Source organism: Balaenoptera ricei, chromosome 4 (genome assembly GCF_028023285.1).
Source record: "Balaenoptera ricei isolate mBalRic1 chromosome 4, mBalRic1.hap2, whole genome shotgun sequence".
NCBI lineage: Eukaryota > Metazoa > Chordata > Mammalia > Artiodactyla > Balaenopteridae > Balaenoptera > Balaenoptera ricei.
The window spans coordinates 91,355,233-91,374,682 of record NC_082642.1 but is presented as its reverse complement, the minus strand read 5'-3'; the positions used below and the strand labels follow the sequence as shown (position 1 = coordinate 91,374,682).

Sequence of the window (19,450 nt, the reverse complement as noted above, 5' to 3'; positions counted from 1 at the left end):
TATGACCTTCTTCTTTTCTTTCTAATGTTTCTTACTAATTAAAAAAAAAAAAAAGTTAGCTGGTATTTTTAGTGCTAGTGTCAAACTCCTGAAGGTCGTGCCTTTTCCTACCATCTTTCCCTGTCCCACGGCAGGGAGTTGAGTGCTCTCATGGGTGCTGCATTGACTTCTCGAAGCCCATCTCCCTGACCACTCCTCACTACCTCTCCATCCCTCTCCACACTGACCCGTACACCCTCTTCATTCTGCAAATAACCATTAAAATTGTTTTTCCTTAAAAAATCATCCCTTTTTTTTGCATTTTCTCTTTCACCACCTGAGCATGGGCCCTGACCTCATGCCCAGAGTAGCCATTGCTTAATCCTTCTCCCCACCATCTGCCTCCCGGCCTCAGGCTCCCATGATTGGCTCCCTCCTCGGTGAGGGCTTCCTGTCTCCCTCTTGCCTACACGACGATGGTCTCCAATGTGGGGGAGACTCGAAGTACCCAAGATGGTTTTTTGAGGTGCTGGAACAAAATATTAGAATCTCTTTAACTCATCATTTTAAAATGGTTTTGTGTATGTTTTATTATGTACATAAGGGTAATACAGGAGTACAGAAATATAATTTATAAATAAATTACATGTTTGGGGAGTGGATGACCAAAATTGTGTTTACTAATTGAAGTATATAATCAAAGTTTGGAAATCCCCAGCCCATAAAGTCCACACTTACCTAGTAGTCTAATGTTCTGCAGCCTATTCTCCAACTTACCTTCCCAACATCCATGTATTATTCCGGGCGATGAACTCAGCTCCAACTAAATTGTTTTCTTCACTGTCCCCAAACGTGCATTTGGTTTTCCTCCCCCCAAGTTTCTGTTCATACCACCCCAATTCTCTGGAATGTTCTCCTTCTTAGTTTTGCTTGTCTAAAGTATAACAGCCCCTCAAGGTCCCACTCAGACCTCATGTCTCCACAAGAGCTTCCCTGGCCAGCCCAGGGAAGTGTTTACATCAGTAAACACTTGTTTCTAAAAGTCTATATTTTTCATATTTTGGATTACCATTTTCCTCCTGCTACTACTCACTTACTGCTACTGTTGGGCACCTCAGTGGGCCTCTAGTTTGTGTGATCCATGGGTCAGGTGTTAAACATGTGAGTACAGGTGTTGAGAAGTCCCATTAGAGCCAATGTCCCAGAGTAGAGGGAGTGTAGGATAATGCTGGAGCTGATCGGCCCTGTAACAGGCTCTTTACAAATGGCTATTGGATGAATGGCCTTTCGGTGGTGGTTTTACCATAATAAGGGCTTTAACTTTTTCTTCCACCACTAGCTACTTCTTGAGGACCTGCAGTGAACCCAGAATTATAGAGATTTCTTTGGCCAAACATAAAAAACCAAGCGTATGTCACGGAAAGGAATGCAAGAGCAGTAGTCTGATTTCTCATAATCTTCTAACCAAAATTCGATCCTTTCTCCTTTCCTCTACTTTCTCTGTCTTCCCATCTCAATACGTACCCACTGTGGGGTAGTGACGGAGCACCAGTAGTTGGTTGTTTCCTCAGCCGTGTTTGAGAATACGGAGTTACGTCTTCACCTCCGAGACTGGTATGCCTATTTCTCATGAGCTCTCTAGCTTAGAAGAGGATAAGATCTAGAGCCTGTAAAAGTTCTGGAGTTTTTATTTGACTGTAAGTACAAGAGTGTTCCAGCTGCCCGAATAGCCAGTGTGGTCACAGGCTGGATTAATGAAAGTACAACGTACAGATCCAGGGGCGTAATAGCCCCATTGTACTCAAAGCTCTTCAGACCATGCCTGTCATGAGTTGTGTGGAGTCATGTATTGGGTTCTGAACTTGGCGTTCTAAAATGCTCTTGAACTCAGTGGAAGGGCCCTCCCTGGAGGAGGAAACCAATACCGTGTGGTCCATGTAATTTGATGGAGAGTTGCAGAAACTGGGGTTAAGAATGGGGAGAAGAAGTTAGGAGAGAGAAGACACACGAGAGCTGTCTTCTAATAATTGAGCACTGCTGTGGAAAAGAAGGGCTGGTCTCACTCTTGGTTGCTCCAGAGGGCAGAACCTGTGGGTGGAAATTAGTTCAGTATAAGAAGAGCTAATAAGGTCCTTCCCAATTTACAGAATCTGGAAATGTTACAGGAGCATCTGGCATACTTGGACTTTTATATCTGGGGCTTAGATTCTTTCTGATTTCTATTTTGGTTGCTCAAGAGATGGCACTAAATGCTGTAGTTAGAAATCATTTCCAGGAAGGACCCTGAGTCAAAATGATTGGCCAGAGACAACCCGAAAACTAATCCCATTACCATAAAACCTGAGACTTCAAGTCACGTGGCAGAGCAGTTCTCCTGGGTTCCCTTACCCTGCTGCTCTCTGCCTGGGTGCACCTTTCCAATAAAGTCTCTTGCTTTGTCAGCAAAAATAAAAGAAAGAAAAAATAAATCATTTGGCCCCCCGGCTCCACCCAGAAGCCATAAGATCCCTTGTGTCCCTGAGTCCCAAAGCTGCCCTTGGTGCTGTATGGTCACGTGGTTATGACTGTGCCAAGGCTGTGGCCTCCAGCAGTTGTGATCTCTCCTGCTGGAAAGCTGCTATTAAGGCAACCAGGACAGCGGTTCCCCACTCACCTGCAGTGCAGATAAAACCCCGAAGACCCCCGGAAACTCCTTTGGCGAGTCCCTCTGGGCATTAATGGATACTTCTGAGGTCTCACCTGCCAGCCTTGGTCTTTAATCAGTGCTTTTGTTTGCCAAGAGAGCATGCCCACCCACCTCCCCCCAAAGAGAGCTCAAATACTTTTTCTGGGTTTTTTTTAAATTATTATTATTTATTTATTTATTTTTGGCTGTGTTGGGTCTTCGTTTCTGTGCGAAGGCTTTTCTCTAGTTGCGGCAAGCGGGGGCCACTCTTCATCGCGGTGCGTGGGCCTCTCACTGTCGTGGCCTCTCTTGTTGCGGAGCACAGGCTCCAGACGCGCAGGCTCAGTAGTTGTGGCTCACGGGCCCAGTTGCTCCGCGGCATGTGGGATCTTCCCAGACCAGGGCTCGAACCCGTGTCCCCTGCATCGGCAGGCAGATTCTCAACCACTGCGCCACCAGGGAAGCCCTTTTTCTGGGTTTTGTATTAAGGTATTGTCTTTAACTCTAAGCCAGGACTAAGGCTCCCCCTGCTTTTCCCGTGTGATTTTTAATAAAGTTTTTCCTAGACATGGGAACTGGCGGTGGTGGTGCTGAGTGTATAAGGAATCAGAAGACCTAGATGTTAGTCCTGCCTCTGCTACTTATTGTGTAGCCCTGGGCAAGTTACTTCATCTACTTGGGCCTCTCTTTTATCTCACTTATCAACGATGATTCTGTCCACCTGAATCTTATCTCGAGAGTTACGTTGAAGACTGAGTAAGGTGTGAATGCACTTTGTAAACTGATAAGTGAGCATACCACAAGTGTTAGCTCTTAGCTCATTTGCATTGTGAAGAACAGGGAAAGGGAACCAGTCATACTTTATCTTCTGTAGTCACACCCTTAACACAGGGACACAGTATTTGTCAGTCAATAGATCCGTGGTTGGGTGAATGTTGCAGGATAATAGCTTAGCAATCTATGTAATTTGGCTTTATTCCTCAAGTTTGAGAAGCAAGAGATTCCTGGACGTATGGGAATCTAGTGTGTTTCTAAACAGCCCAGGATTCCATCACCTGCCTGAGATGAATGTTTAGGCCTCTAAAAAGAAAGCCTCCTCCCTGAGCTCTGGTCCTCAGGTGGCACATCACAGTAGTTTACTGGGCTCAGGATGGCACTTACAGACCCTTGGCTGAAAATCCTGAAAATCTTTAGGGAAGGGACTGGCCAGGACTGAGCTCTTGTTCAGTCTACCTGCTGGCCTGCCATCCTGAGAATTAGTCCTACCTGCTTCAGCAAGACTTCCTGCCCTCTGGTTCTCCTACTTTGATAGCATTCACCTCCCTAGGTCAGCCTGTGGGCCACAGAACATGGCTAGGGCAAGGCTGCATTTGTGTGTGTGTTTTGCTCTCCTTTAGATGAATCAGCTTGCTCTGTCAAAGGTAAAGTAGAGTTAACAGAAGTTCATTGTCCAGACGGGAGGAAATAATGACCCCCCCATCATATCCAATATGTAGATGTATGCTTTCAGGAACTGAGTTCCTCTGGCATCCCTCTGTGGAAAAGATTCCTGAGCTTGTTAAAATGGAATAGTTTAGATATCCAACAAAAAATTTTAACCCAAAGTCACAAACCTGTAATGTCATTTGCCTGGAAAATCCAGATTTCAGTTTTTCTACTATAAAATGTCTTCCCTACCCTTACCCCCAAGTTGCCTGGGAATGACTAAGATCTAATACTTTTTGTCAAGAGATTTTATACTAATTTGTATAAAAGGGTGGGACAGCTAAGGGGTTGGTTGTGGTAGGTGGTGCTGGATCAGCACCCTGACTGTTGTTTTATCAGATGAGCTTTGACCGAGAGGTTTCATATAAAAGTTTCATATAAAACTCTTTGAGTTTCATTCAATAAATTCTTGGAGTCCTACTATGTGCCAGTCCTGCCAGCACAGAACCTTCCTTAATGGAGCTCACAGTCAAGGGTTGATGCTCTAAAATCCTCTCCTGCCTGGACTGTTGCAACATTTCCTCCCTGATTTCAGCCTGATGTCTCTTCACATGACTGCTGGAGGGATCTTGCTTTTCTTTCGTTTTTCCTTTTTAAAGAAACTTTTAATAGTTCTTTTCTGTAATAAAAGCATTATATGCCGTTTAAGAAAAATTGGAAAAATGACAAGAATTTAAACACAAATTGTATCTCATAATATCATCATCTAGACATAGTCAGTGTTGAAATTTAGATATTTTTAAAATAAGGTAGTTAATCATAGAGTATATAAAACTTAAGTCCTGTTTTCCTTTACTGTCACATCAGATACATTTTCCCAGGTCATGAAAAGCTCTTAGGAGCATTAAGACTGATCTTTCTAAAACAAATCCAATCATGTTACTTTCCTGCTTAAAATTCTCCCATCATTGGTCTTAGAAGGTAAAGTCTCTCCTTCTTTTTTTTTTTTTTAATTGAAATATAGTTGATTTACAATCTTGTGTTAGTTTCAGGTGTTCAGCATAATGATTTAGGTTTTTTGCAGATTATATGCTACACACAAGGCTTCTGATGATCTGATCTCTGCATCCTTCTCCAGCGTCGTCTATTTCACTCCCTACTTCTTCTTTCCCTAGTACCCACTCCCCCCAACTCACATAACACACAGTTACTTGCTAATCCCCCTCTCCCCCTACTTCACACTCTGCATCCTACCTATACCAGGTGGCCTTCAGCTTCCCGGGCTGCCCTGTGTAGCTTCTCAACTTGATCCTTTAGCTACAGTGCTCCTCCTGCCTGGATCATCCTTCCATTGGTGTATCCAGTGAAATCCTTTCCATTTCTCAGTACTCAGTTCAAGCATTGCCTCTTGCATTAAGCCTTTCCCTTCCCTCCCTGTCCCATCATAGAGCTGCCTGCTCCTTTTTTCCATCCTCCCCATAGTACCCCTCCTACCTAGAAGAACACCCATTGTAGCTTAGATTTTGGTGGGCAGGGAACCATGTCTTATCCATCTTCATTCCTCCAGCACTTTGTAAGTATTCAGCACATGGTAGAAACGCAGTAAATATTTGCTTAAGTACAAGCAAATCGGTCATAACACTGTGTAATAAATGCTGTTCAGGGGGTGTGTAAAGGGTGCTTATAGGAGCCCAAAGGAAGGGCATTTTATGGGTATGTGGTCCAAGATCGAGCTGACAGGAAGTGTGTTCATTTTTATTGTGGCAGTAGCCTTCCTCCACACTTCATCTTCTTTTTTGAATCCTATTTGCATTTCTGTTGCCTGACATGGCACCAGCTCTAGGAGCACCCATTTGCAACATTTGTTGCTTCCCCCTTTGCACACCTTTTCCTTTGTCTGCTGAGACTGCTGTGGCCCTGAGCGCCAGACAGGGCAGAAGTCCTCCCTGGGCAGCACAGCCCACCACTCATCAACCAGCCATCACTGCCCATGTCCCCCAAGGAGCAGCACAGACAATTGCAGGTCACCCATAGTTGCCCTTGGCTGGGACCTCGTATCCCAACTCTAGCACAGGTAGCCAGGTCCTCAGAAGGAATCACTCTTGAATTATTATAAGTATTTATAGCCAATGCCATTATTTGAGACAGCTAACATACAGCTTAGCCAAACCCTATATTTCCCTCTTCTTCCTCTCTCACTGCCTCTGCCTTCTTCAACTCCATCCCAGAGAGTCCTTCCCCAGAGATAACTTGGGCTTCTTTGCTCATATAACAGGTCGGGCAAGAGGAGATGGAACATATCTCCCTGTGTGACACTTTGGACTCCTCAGATGTCCTTCATTCTGTAGAAGAGTTGAGAGTGGACCACGCCAAGATGGATGGTCCATGGAAGGGCCTTGTAGCAGAGATGTAAGCCTGTTTCCCACGCCTTGCAGCCAGCACCCTGCCAGCCAACAAGCTACAGAACAAAGACTAGAACAGGACAGTGGGGACAGTGGGAGGGGAAGTAAAAGGCATGTAATTGGATCAGTCCCCAGCTGGGTCCATCTGCCTGGGGAGCCTGTCTCTGGTGATGGCACCAGGGGACATGTCACATGTCGTTGGAAAGCCTGTCTGTCCGGTGGCTTGTCAAACCTCAGCACCAAACACTCATTTCCTTAATAACTGGTTACAGATCCTGAATCTATAAATTTAGCTAAACTCTTCTTGACCTTTCTATATTTTTAGCCTAGGCTGCTTCTCTGGATGACAGCTTCCATGGTTGATTACTTGTTCTGTGAGATACCTTCATGTCAAGTTAAAAGAAATTCTCTCTCTCGAGCTTGAAGACCCTGTCCTCTTAATGCTGGGTTCTAGTGTTGGTAACAAATTCATGTTTGGCCCTTGGCACAGGCCGTTGATTTGGGGATGGAGTGGGGGAAAAGAAGGTTGACATCTCAGCTTTAAGTTTTTCAGCCTCCAATTCTAATAATCCCCACCTGTTCTCATATAATGGCCCATTGGTCACCTCATTCACTTTTTGTTTTGTTTACCTGGACTTTTCCTACCTCTATTCAGCCTATGTTGAAATACAGCAGCTAAGTTAGTTTATGACAGATACTCCAAGCGTGGCTTGTTTAAGACCATGCTGAAGCCTTTTGTTCCTACTACCTTTGGGGGCACTTCTTGATCGTTGTGACTTTAACCTTCGGGCTGATGTTTTCAAAGACTGCTAAAGTAAAGCCTTTCCTTTTCCTACAACAGTGGCTGTAGTAGACAGTCGTTTCGTGTGGATAGTTTGGATTACTCTCCCGTATTTGTTTTCCATTTGCCCACCTTGACCTTGGTCTCCAGTCTTACTGTTTATCCACATGGTTTCTGCCAGTTTGCATAATGAAATGCTAAGCTGCGTGCTCTTTCTTCTACAGCGCTTATAAAAATGTTAAGATTGACCCCATTTTTTAGCATCCTTATTGTTAATACTTCCATCCATGGGGGCAGTGGGGGAAACCCACCACTGTAGAGCATTTTAAATTTTTCAAGGGGTTGCACACCTATTGTCTCTGACTTTTCCTTAAAACTCTGTAGAAAGGAGAGACCCAACTTGAAAATTGAGAAAAACTGAAGCATGGAACGATTTTGTCTGTCTCACTTAAAATCATCCAGGAACTGGCAGATCTAGGATTAGAATCCTTTACCCTTAGCTCTTTCGAGAGTAACATATTAATCCCTTTAACTTGTTTCTTTTCTTTCTTTTTTTTTTTTTTAATTTATTTATTTTATTTATTTATTTTTGGCTACGTTGGGTCTTTGTTGCTGCACTCGGGCTTTCTCTAGCTGTGGCGAGCCGGGGCTACTCTTCATTGCGGTGGGCAGGCTTCTCATTACGGTGGCTTCTCTTGTTGTGAAGCACAGGCCCTAGAGCGTGCGGGCTTCAGTAGTTGTGGCGTGCAGGCTCACTAGTTGTGGCTCACAGGCTCTAGAGCACAGGTTCAGTAGTTGTGGCACACGGGCTTAGCTGCTCCGCAGCATGTGGCATCTTCCCGGACGAGGGCTCAAACCCGTGTCCCCTGCATTGGCAGGCGGATTCTTAACCACTGCGCCACCAGGGAAGTGCCCCTTTAACTTGTTTCTTCGTCCTGCAGCACCTTAATTACAAGAGATGAAAGGGATTAGTAAATGAAAGAAAGCCCTTGGTAAATAACCTTAGCAAAGATGTTTTTAGAAAAGGCTAAGTCTGTTTACCTCTTCTTGTCTACATCTCATTGGCCTCTTCAAAGAAAATCGTAGCTGATTTAACAGACATGATTTTACCGAACAAATTCTCCTATCACTGCCCTCCCTTTGTCAATTCACACTTGGTGGTCCTACGAGTGAGAATTTTCTTTCCTCACTGCTTGTTTGGTGTAGAATTGCGATGATTAGCTTTACCTCTGGAGCTCTTACCCAGAGATCAGTCACTTTGACGGTGTTCATTATGTCTGGGAAACTGGCGGCCCCTGACACCAAGCACATCCTAATTGCCTGAGAAGGTGGCGACTCTGGGCTCCCTGCTGCAGGAAGATGGGAGTCTCTGGCCTCCTGGTGTTTCCCTGAAGTTCAGTGAGGACAGCCTTGGTTACTGATCCACCAAGTTGGCTGTGGCTGGGCTGGGGGGACACGAGGACTTCCAGACCACTTTCCCATGTACACTTCTCTGAGGCTATTCATTCTTCTCTTTTCAGAGTCTGGAAGGAGGCTCGTACCGGGGGAGCTTGAAGGACCCCACAGGCTGCCTGAATGAGGGCATGACCCCACCCACACCTCCTAGAAACCTGGAAGAAGAACAGAAAGCCAAGGCCCTGAGAGGCAGGATGTAAGTGCTTCCCCAGACTCCAGCCTGGTGCACGTGTGTGCAATGGACAAGGGACGGGGTCCTGTGAAGTTTGGGGAGAATTAAGGATTCCCCACACTGTGTTTCCATTGACACCATTCATTCTAAGTAAAGGTGACCGGTCTATACAGTGTGACATTGATCAACAACGAGCTATTTGGCACTGACTTTAAGGATTTTCAGCTGAAATATTTTCTGTAAGATAGGGGCTGTTACTGACAGTGTGGTTGTAACCAAGTCTGTTAGAAATTTAAAACAGACTGCTAAAAAAGAAAACAACAAAGGTCAGGGAACTATGGGACCATTACTGTGGCCCCATATCAAAGACTCCGTGTTAGAAAGTCTGATGGAGTTTCATCTGAGGAAACGTTTCCCCAGATGTAGGAAAGTAACGTATAGGAAAAGGAAGCTGTTGGGCTACCAGACTGGGTTCTAGCTCCACCCCTTCTCCAGCGGTTTTATTTATTTAAAAAAAATTTTTTTATATAGTAATATTTGTTTTTTGGGGGTTTTTTTTAGCCCAATTTTTTTTAATTGAGATACAGTTGATGTACAATATTACATAAGTTACAGGTGTACAACATAGTGATTCACAAACTTTAAACGTTATACTTCATTTATAGTTATTATAAAATATTGGCTATATTTCCCTGTGCTATACAATATATCCTTGCTTATTTATTTTACACATAATAGTTTGTACTTCTTAATCCCCTACTACTATCTTGCCCCTCCCCCTTCCCTCTCCCCACTGGTAACCACTAGTTTGTTCTCTATATCTGTGAGTCTGTTTCCTTTTTGTTATATTCACTAGTTTGTTTTATTTTTTAGATTCCACATATAAGTGATATCATACAGTATTTGTCTTTCTCTGTCTGACTTATTTCACTGTGGGCTGAGTTCCAAGAGAACCTCTTTACTTTTCGAATGGTTAGGGGTAAATACAATTCACATTGCAGTCCATTCACAAGAACCCATATGTTTTGCAAGGTTTGAGTTATCTACAGTGATGTTAAGTCAATCTTCTGTTACTTGATTTGATCAAGAAGATAGCAACACCATTACTGCAAAACCGCAGTCCCTCCAAAACTTCAGTTTTGTTGTTTAGGGTTTCACTCTGTGTTGCACGCAGAGCTGCTGATGAGTCTTGCACATAGCTTGATGTGTGAGAGATGGTAAGCACAGTGAGAATGGGATAGGCAGGCGGAAAAGGTCCCGCCCTGTTGCTAATTAGCCTACCCTTCTGCCTTGAACTCGTCACTCCTTTAGCCTGGTCATAGACAAGAAGATAGCAAAAATAAAGGAAGCCAGGTCCTTCTGTTGCCTGCAGATAGACAAAGTGACCATTTATGACTGTTACCAAGGAAACATCATAGCTAGGGCCTGGCCCCAGAGCAGGGCTGTCACCTCCTAATGGAAATGAGCAAGTGTCATGTAAGTGCTCTGGTTCCATATTTACCCCCTTAACTTTATGGGTGCTCAGGGGAACCCCAAGAATAGAATAGAGGTAAAGAAATACCATCCCCAAAGGGAAATTTCTTAGGACTTGTACAAAGCTGCTTCTCCTTAGCTTTTCAGTTTTTACATAGATGAGGCAGGATTGGAGCTGATGTTCCAGTCTTGTCAAGCCAAAGCAAAACTTATACCAGGAAGGTGAAAGCTTATATTAGGGAGGTAACCTTTAAGGTGACAGGTGTTCCTTGGCAAAGCTTATCTCTACTCTTGTAAAAGGGCCTATGAACAGTCATTTAAGTCATTGTCTTGCTTCCAGACATGATATTGTCTAATTTTGCTCCAACAGCCAAAGGTTTGTTGCCTCTTTTACCCAATTCACTCATTTCTTCCCCCTCTTCTCACTCTCTCACCCTCCTCCACATATTTCCACATCCTGCAGTGTCCCAAAAATCCAGGTGTTAGAATGAGTCATTCCTTTTACTGTATATCGCCCTTATTCTGCTATACTTTATGGTCACGATGAAAGAGAGGATATGAAGGTGTTTAATTGTAAACACCATGTGAAGCTGGAGGCTGGGAAGGGATAGAGAACTGAGACTCAACCCAGTAAGCCCTCAAAAGGTTTAATGAGAGCTCCATGGAGAGAAGATGTAAACAGACAGTTATTTGTCCAGGAGAAGAAAAAAGCCAAGAATGGACTTAATTGTCTTCAAGTTTTAGCCACTCATTTATTCAACAAATATTTGTTGAGCACCTGTTATGTACCAAGTGCTTGGCATACAGCAGTGAATAAAACAAACAATAACAACAAAAGAAAAGTCCATGCTCCCATGACACGTTTACATCCTAATGGGAGAAATCATACAATAAACAAAATTTAAAATAAATCATGTAGTATGTTAGAAGCTGGAAAAAAAGGAAAAAATAGTAAGGGAGATCGGGAGTACGGATGAGGCCATGTTGCGGCTTTAAATGGTTCTGACCAAAGTGGTCTGCACAAAGACCAGAAGGAGGTAAGGAACTAGCCTTTAGCCATGGAGGAAAAGTATTCTCGACACAGGCAACAGCCAGTGCAAAGGCTGTAAGAGATTTTCTGTGGAAGACCAGCCATTCCCTACCATTGTGAAGGACAGAGGTCAGAAGTAGGTCTGACCTGTAGCTGGAAGAAGTTTAGTTGGACCAAAGAATAACATTTACTTTGTAAATAACCTTTACTCATAAGAACTGAACATGAAAAAAATTGCTTTATTGTCAGTTCAGTTTATTTGGCAATTGATTGTGTACTGCCTTGAGATGCCTGTAGCATAAATCTTTTATGTACCTTTTCAGAATGTCTTTTAATGTGTCATTATCTCTCCAAGTGTTTTTCATCAGCTCTTCAAGGGAGGAGATGCTAGGTCCACTGGCAGCACCTAGTCTAATTCTCTTCCCTAGAGGCTGGAAATCCCAAGACACCCTTCAATGTCAGCAGGTAGCTTAGCATAGAAATACCACCCAGAGGCAGAGAGCTGGACTTCATCTCCAGAAGGCCCTTCTAGCCCCAAATTCCCACTCTAACTTTCCTGTGGTTTTTCTTCTACCACTTTCTTCCAAGTGGTAACTCGGACCATGCTAAAGATACATTTAAATGCTTTTATTTGGCCTTGCTGGTTCCTTCCTGTGGCCTGAAACACATAATTGTGTGTATCAGAGAGAGGGAGCTGGTTGGAAGTGTTGGGCGTGCTGATAAAGAAGCCTGTGTTCCCCATCGCCCTGAGGCTCTAGGCCTGGGGATTTGGTGGCTTCTCTGTGCTGTATGGACAAGAATTTCAGAAGAATTGCTTCCTGGGTTCAGAACGGCTACTACCCTTGGGCTGGGGCCCCTCTTTGACATCCTAGAACTTGATCCCTTCTGCCACTCGGGTCAAAAATGCAGTTGTGTGGCTCCGGGCTAAACTCTTTCAAACTTAGATAATACAAATCAGACTCCATTCAGCTGCGTACACCTACCCTGCCCCTGTGCACAGCCATACGTGTTTTATGTCCAGCTCTTTACTGTCTGGACAGGAAGAAAGAAGTGTTTGGGTTTGACGCCTCAGGGACTCCAGAGAGCCAATCTGAGTAGTTTAACCAGGCAGCGGGCAACAGTGAAAGAGCAGAGTCTTTGGACTCTTGTACAACTGGGTTCCAATCCCAGCTCTGCTTCTCACGTTGTCATCTTGGGCGATACTGCCTCAGTATTTCCATCTACATACACTAGGGCTTATAGTACTTACCTTCTCATAAGCTTGAGAAAAGCCAGATGAAGCAACTGGCACAAAAGCAAATGTTCTAAGAGGAAGAAATCATTAACAAGAAAGAAACCAAGAAAGTAAATGTCCTCGTAGTGATTAAATCACACATCTGGTGGGGATGGGAATGTGGCCGCATTGAAAGGGGTGATTAGGGAATCTTTCTGGCCTTGACGGGGGATTTTTGCAGGCCAGTTACCACGGACGCCTATCTGAATAATTGTAGCTTCTGTATCTCAAACACTTCACTTGATGACAGTGTCTCTGAGGCCCAAAGGTTGCTTATCAGACAAATGTCTTTCTCTTCTTGTTAAGCAAAGAACAGAGCTGACACGAAGGAGGAAAAGCCTCATGCTGATCCCTTGGCTTCGAAGCTCTCATAACTCAGTTTTGCCCAAGTGACTGTTACTCCTTCTGCCTTGTGTCTGTACAACTATTCAGTTATAGGTGAGGGAGGAGGAAGCATAAGGAAGAGGAAGACAGATGCTGGGCTGTGAGCATTGTTCTTCTGGCTGTCCCTACCATCTGGGAAAGCCTTCTCAGCCCCGGTGCCCTCAGCTCCTCGGCAGCGGGGGCCTCTCATCCAGAGGGCACCAGCCAGCACCTCCCCCAGGGTGCCCAGCGTGGGTTTGGGTGGTCTTGTCATAGAGACGCCGAAGTAACTTTCCTGTGAACTTCAGTGTGAAGATTTCTTGCTTCACAGTGAAGAGGAACCCTCACTGTTCTTAATCTCCTGCTCAGGTTTGTCCTGAATGAACTGGTACAGACAGAGAAAGACTATGTCAAGGATCTGGGGATTGTGGTAGAGGTGAGTACATGGCCCAGGGCGGGTCTGTGGTCACCCAACCAGTGGCATATTGGACCCTACCTGGGCCCTTTGGTGTTTTTTTTGGTTTTGTTTTATTTATTTGTTTGTTTATTTATTTATTTTTGTTTACTTTTTGGCTGCATTGGGTCTTCGTTGCTGCGCGCGGGCTTTCTCTAGTTGCAGTGAGCGGGGACTGCTCTTCGTTGCGGTGCACAGGCTTCTCATTGCGGTGGCTTCTCTTGTTGCAGAGCACGGGCTCTAGAGCGCAGGCTCAGTAGTTGTGGCACACGGGCTTAGTTGCTCCGCGGCATGTGGGATCTTCCCAGACGAGGGCTCGAACTCATGTCCCCTGCATTGGCAGGAGGATTCTTAACCACTGTGCCACCCGGGAAATCCCGGCCCCATGGTGATTTAACTTGACAGTATGTATTTTACTCTCCCTGGGTATTTGTAGAGATGAAACTAAAAATGGTAGTAGATCAAATAGAATATGTAGGTAAGTTTTTTTCTTTTCCCCTTGAAATATTATGAGAGATTTAGAGGAGGGTAGGGCCCCAAATGTTGCAGCCTCTTAGTTAGACCTGAATCCAGTTCACCTTGTTTTAGGTGACCAAGTTATTGTCTCCAGAGCTTTTCATTGGTGTCTAACCAATATATATACTAGTTATAAATATATATATATATCTCTAACCATAAATATAAGAATATACAGACATATATTCTTCAGTTATGAGCCACCATGGGCACTAAGCAAGTCAAGCAGGTGAAACCTTGGGGCTTCTATGTTTCCCTAGTTTGCTACCAAGAGGACAAAGAAAAAAACCACCAATAAGGCAAGATTGGCAGGTGCACAGTTAAAAGTCAACTTGATAGTAAATAAAACAGCTCTCTCCATAGGAGTTTACTTTAGGGGGATTTAGACACTTGGAGGAAAAAGTCTAAGAAAGTAAATGGATAATTTAGATGCCTTAGAGCCCTGCTGTTAATCATCTTAAACGACAGGATGTGAAGTCTAAAAAGTGAATGCCTGATATCTGAATCACCTGCTGGTTCCTTACATGGGGCCTGTAAGCCCCCATCCTATGCAGTCTGCTGATTTAGGGGTTCATATTGACCTGTCCTGAACCTTGGATACACAGACTAACCTGGCATATAGAAGACTTGAATTCTAACTTGTGGGAAGTTATCCTCTTTTCCAAGGTGGAATGGGGGCAGCTAGGGGTGTAGCAGCCTCCATAAGCAGTCTAGCCTGGAAGTGGAAGGCTTGGGAATCTGCAGACTGAGGTCCAGGGAAGTCAGACATCAGTGGTGTGACTTAGACAAATCACATAATTCCCCATGCACTGGCTTTCTCATCTTTCGATGGGGATAAATGCTGGTACAACCTCAGAACCTGATTTTAAAACCGAGATAAGATTATATATGATAGCACTTTACAGAATCTAAAGTATTCACATATTAAGACTTATTTCTAGGTCAAACACATCTAGTTTTAAGCCTTTAAAGATGTAATTAATTGGATTGGGAGATGGGAGAAGAACAGGCAACTATTTCTTCTTTGTCCTGCTTTCTTACGGGGGCTGGAGACAAAGAAAGGGACCCAGAACTTCACAGAAGTTTTGTCTGTCCCTCTGCACAAGGGTGAAGTCCTGGTTGAGTGCAGAGAAACTACAGAAGCCCTTGCCCTCCTCCTCACACACAGGGGGGGCGGCTTCCACGGGGCTGCAGGGTGGGGCTCGGCCCAGAAAGCCTCCTTGTGAAAATGCTTTACTCACCATTGCCTCCGCCCCGCAGGGCTTCATGAAGAGAATAGAAGAAAAGGGTGTCCCTGAGGACATGCGAGGAAAGGATAAAATCGTGTTTGGAAATATTCACCAGATTTATGATTGGCATAAGGAGTAAGTGCTACGTTGCCCTGAGGATCAGGGGGTCTTGGAATCCAGGACTCTCCTCTCCTCCCCCTGTGTCTGACCTTAGGGGTGGGGTTTGGGGAGAGTCTTGTGTCATTCATCTCACCATTGAGAAACGATACAGTTCTGAAGAATGTGCCTTCCTTCTCTTCTCTCCATCCTTTAATAGTGTTTTCCTGGGTGAACTGGAAAAATGTATTCAGGAGCAAGACAGACTGGCACAGCTCTTTATTAAATATGTGAGTGTTGCCCTGTGGCCCCTCCGCTCCCCCTGCCACCAGGCTCATTTGCATGCATTTTACTGTCCCTTCCCTCCTCTGCTCTCCCTTCTCATCCCTCTCTGAGCTGTTGGGGTTTTTTCTCTGGCAGTTTGGAAGATGGGCTCTTGCCCCCTGTGTTTACTCTTCTGTCCTTGATATTTAGCCTCCTTGGTGCGTCCCCAGAGCATGGGCCACATCTTTGTCCTTTGTCTCTCCGCCCGTAGACCAGCTTAGCACTCTGAGATGATGCAGCGCAAGGCACAGCTGCCTGAGCGCCTTTCCCTCTGCCTTTGCAGGAGCGGAAGCTGCACATCTACGTGTGGTACTGCCAGAATAAGCCGCGCTCCGAGTACATCGTCGCTGAGTACGACGCCTACTTTGAAGTAAGCTGCTCGGGCTTGGCTGAACCACGCTCAGGCCGGGACCGCCCCATTCACAAACACCAGCCGTCATCCGTCCGCGCGCGGCCCCCTCACGGCACTGTCCATCCCTCAGGACAGGCAGGGCTGCCTCAACAGAGCCGTTAGCTTCTTGGCTAAGTTCTCGTCAGCTCCTCCCCGCTTTTAGAGCCCCCGCTGGCAGAACGACTCTGTAACGCAGAGACCGCTGCAGAAGCTCCGGTCCTCCTTCCGTGACCCCGGAGCCCACTGTGCCCACGCCCTTCCTCAGCGGGCCCTGGAGGCTGCTTGCTGAGGACCCTCCTCCCGGAGGTGCTCACAGCACCTTGTACGTAGCCTCTGCTCCCGTTCCCCGAGGCCCGGCAGGCACCTCAAAGTGTTTGTTCTGCCCCAACCCGGAGGTGTTTATTTTGCTGGAAGAGAGGCAACACCATCACCTGGAAAGAGCCCTTGCCTGAGTGTTTGCAGATCTGAGTTGAGGGCCCAGCCCGTAGGCTTGTGGTGTCCCAGGGGAAGCCCTTCATTTCTGACTTGGCCGTGGCGTGGGAGAGAGAGCAGCACACCCATGCTAGCTTGTCCCTGGGACTGGGGTAAGGACACAGAGTGTGGCAGAGCTTGATAGGTAAGAAGGTGATGGTGAGGTGTGCTTTGTCGTTAATAACAAAATGAGCTATTGCATAGGCAATTCTACCCATTGCGTGGTTTGAAGATTCTAAACCTTTATTGGCAAACACCAAGACCTGCCGTCCTTGCCTTTGAACCCCTATCCAGAGCACCCCAATCCTTTGGTTCCTTTTCCCCTAATGTAGCTCCCTTGTGTTCCAGGAGGTGAAACAGGAGATAAATCAGAGGCTGACACTTAGCGACTTCCTTATCAAGCCCATTCAGAGAATAACAAAATATCAGCTGCTCCTCAAGGTAAGAGGGCTGTGAGCCCCGCTCAGGGCCAGAGCGGGGTCTTCATCAGGCTCTGAGTTAGGGAGCAGGTCAGCTCGAGGTTCTGTCTCCACCACACTTTCCCTGTGAACTAGTTGGGGGCATGTGTGGGTTTTTACCTTTTACCAGCTGGTTATTTGTGTCAGCTTTGCCCCTGAATAAATTGCATGTCTGTTGTTCCTTCCTTAAGGTTGGTGGTTATTTGATTTTCTTTTTTCCACATCACTTTCTTACTTTGTTGCCATCACTGACTGACTTGGTACCTTTAAAAGCTAAAAAATAATAAGAGCATAAAATCAGAGTAGAATACACAGAGAAAGAAAAGGAAAGGCAAAGCCCTAGGAACCTTAGATGAGTAAAACCTAAAATTTGATCATTTTTTAACTTTTTAAAATCATTTAGTTTGACTTGTCTTACAGAAATATGAAGCAAATGAGAGATTTGACAGTCCTTTGTCCCTTTCCTTCTTGTCATCATTCCCCTTTTGTCCCTATTCACACACTTTCTCTCCCCTTCACCCCTCCCGCCCTTTTCCCATAGCTTTGAATCTTTGAATATTCCGGGGCTTTTCTCTGTGTGATTACATCCACCATGAGTCACAGCTTCATATCTCAGCTACTACAAAGCATTGCCATCTCTGTGAGGAAGGAAAGTCTCCTGAGTGTCATCTTGGTTTTTACGATGCTACGTTTTTTATAGGGCTCTATTTTCCTAACTGGTTTCACTCTCCCTGCTTCCCCCACTTGCTAGGACTTCCTGAGATACAGTGAGAAGGCTGGTTTGGAGTGTTCTGATATCGAGGTGAGTTTTCTGCTTGTAATGCTGGTGGCTCTTATGGGACAGTATTGGATGTCTGCCCCTAAAGGGGAAAGATGGGCTCTGGGGAATGGAGAGTCCAGGCTGGCTCCTGTCAGACAGCAAGAGCCCCTTGCAAACAGCTGCCCAGCAGGATGTAGAGTGGCAAGTATTAAGGAGCACACTGAACGTTTTTTGAGAATCCGGTCCTGGGCCAGACCAGAGCTTAGCCCCGCTCATGTTCTCCTTGTGGCTCCCAGTGACATGTGGTGGGAAAAGGTGGTATTTGAACCCTCTAACATCCTGCAGAGATTGGGTGTTTCATTGTGCAGCTTCATCCATGAATCCAGGTACTATCTGAGGCTGACATACAAATTATTCCATTTTCACTCCCTCCCCCGTCCCCGAGGATTACTCCCTAAGTGAAGTCCTTAGAGACAATGTCACCATGGGGATTATTTTAAGCCAGAGAGGTTACAGACCATTCTGGCAGGTTATTTTAGGTTAAAACCTCTAGTATTTCACAAGCGAGGCTAAGCTGTTGCTTCGGCAGCCAGGGAGCAACAAAGAGAAGAAAGAAAATGCAAGAAGGAAAGCAAATGGATAAACAGAGGTGGGAAGGTTAGGAAGAGGATGGGCTGGGTAGCATCTTCCCCGCGTGTGGTCGCTGATTCACGTGGAGCCCCTGCACGGATGACCAACACCTCCCAACTCAGAACAGGAAAGCCCTCCCTCCTCTGAAGTGGACAGCAGGGACCAGTGTCCTTTCCTAGGGTCAAGGAGCCCCCAGGAGGCCCCTGGCTTCCAGCGTGGAGCTGCCGAGCCCCCTACCCGAGTTCCGCTCCCCGTCCTGACTGCTGTTGTTCTTTCCCACAGAAAGCAGTGGAGTTAATGTGCCTTGTTCCAAAACGCTGCAACGACATGATGAATCTGGGGCGCCTGCAGGGCTTTGAGGTGAGCCCTTAAGAAGGCTTCTTAGCCCTCTCCCTTCAGGGCGGCAGGAGCCCAGGCTTCCCTTTGAAGTCCTGTGCGCGTGTTCTCTGCCTCTGTCACTCACCGCGTTTGCCCTTGTGCCCGGGCCCCTCCGAATCACAGGCCTGGAAGGTGCACCTATTGAGGACCTCCAGTGATAGGGCAGTCAGAGGAAGTCAACCAAGCTGCAGTCAGGATTGCAAGGGGCTTGGAAAGACCCCAAATTCTTTATAGCTATGGACCTGCCAGTGACCTCTTCCCTTTTCTTTCTTGCTTGAGAAATGCCGGGAATGTGAGGGAGAGCAGGACTACGTGATGGGAGTAGAACCAGAGGGAAAATGAAACACTTTTTTTTTGGAGAGGGTGGTTCTAGTAAACAGGTCCACATAGTGGCTGGCTTTTTAGTTAAACGAATGTTTAAAGCTCTAAAACTTCACAGTGCACATTTCTGTTCTTTGACAAGAAGAATCAAGTCTTGGGAGAAACAGCTAGATGTACCCAAGGTTTGGATTTCAACAAATATGCTAGTGTGCTAGGGCTGCCATAACAAAGTACCACAGACTGGGTGGCTTAAACAGCAGAAATGTTATCATCTCACATTTCCAGAAGTTAGAAGTCCGAGATCAAAGTGTAGGCAAGGGTGGTTCCTTCTGAGTGCTGTGAGGAAAGGGTCTGTCCAGGCCTCCCTCCTTGGCTTGTAGATGGCCGTCTTCATGTTAACATGG

The 19,450-nt window shown here is 45.7% G+C and overlaps 1 protein-coding gene across 13 annotated transcripts in view; it reads left to right on the top strand.

Moving 5' to 3' along the window:
* The window catches only part of KALRN (kalirin RhoGEF kinase), a 655,749-nt gene that overhangs the window by 591,473 nt on the left and 44,826 nt on the right, over window positions 1–19,450 (top strand). For all 13 annotated transcript variants that reach the window (XM_059920949.1, XM_059920948.1, XM_059920941.1 and 10 more), the window contains 8 exons: window positions 8,773–8,903; window positions 13,388–13,454; window positions 15,249–15,352; window positions 15,534–15,603; window positions 15,921–16,007; window positions 16,848–16,940; window positions 17,709–17,759; window positions 18,630–18,707. In XM_059920949.1, coding sequence (XP_059776932.1) covers window positions 8,773–8,903; window positions 13,388–13,454; window positions 15,249–15,352; window positions 15,534–15,603; window positions 15,921–16,007; window positions 16,848–16,940; window positions 17,709–17,759; window positions 18,630–18,707 — 681 coding nt within the window. The remainder of the gene's footprint in view (window positions 1–8,772; window positions 8,904–13,387; window positions 13,455–15,248; window positions 15,353–15,533; window positions 15,604–15,920; window positions 16,008–16,847; window positions 16,941–17,708; window positions 17,760–18,629; window positions 18,708–19,450) is intronic.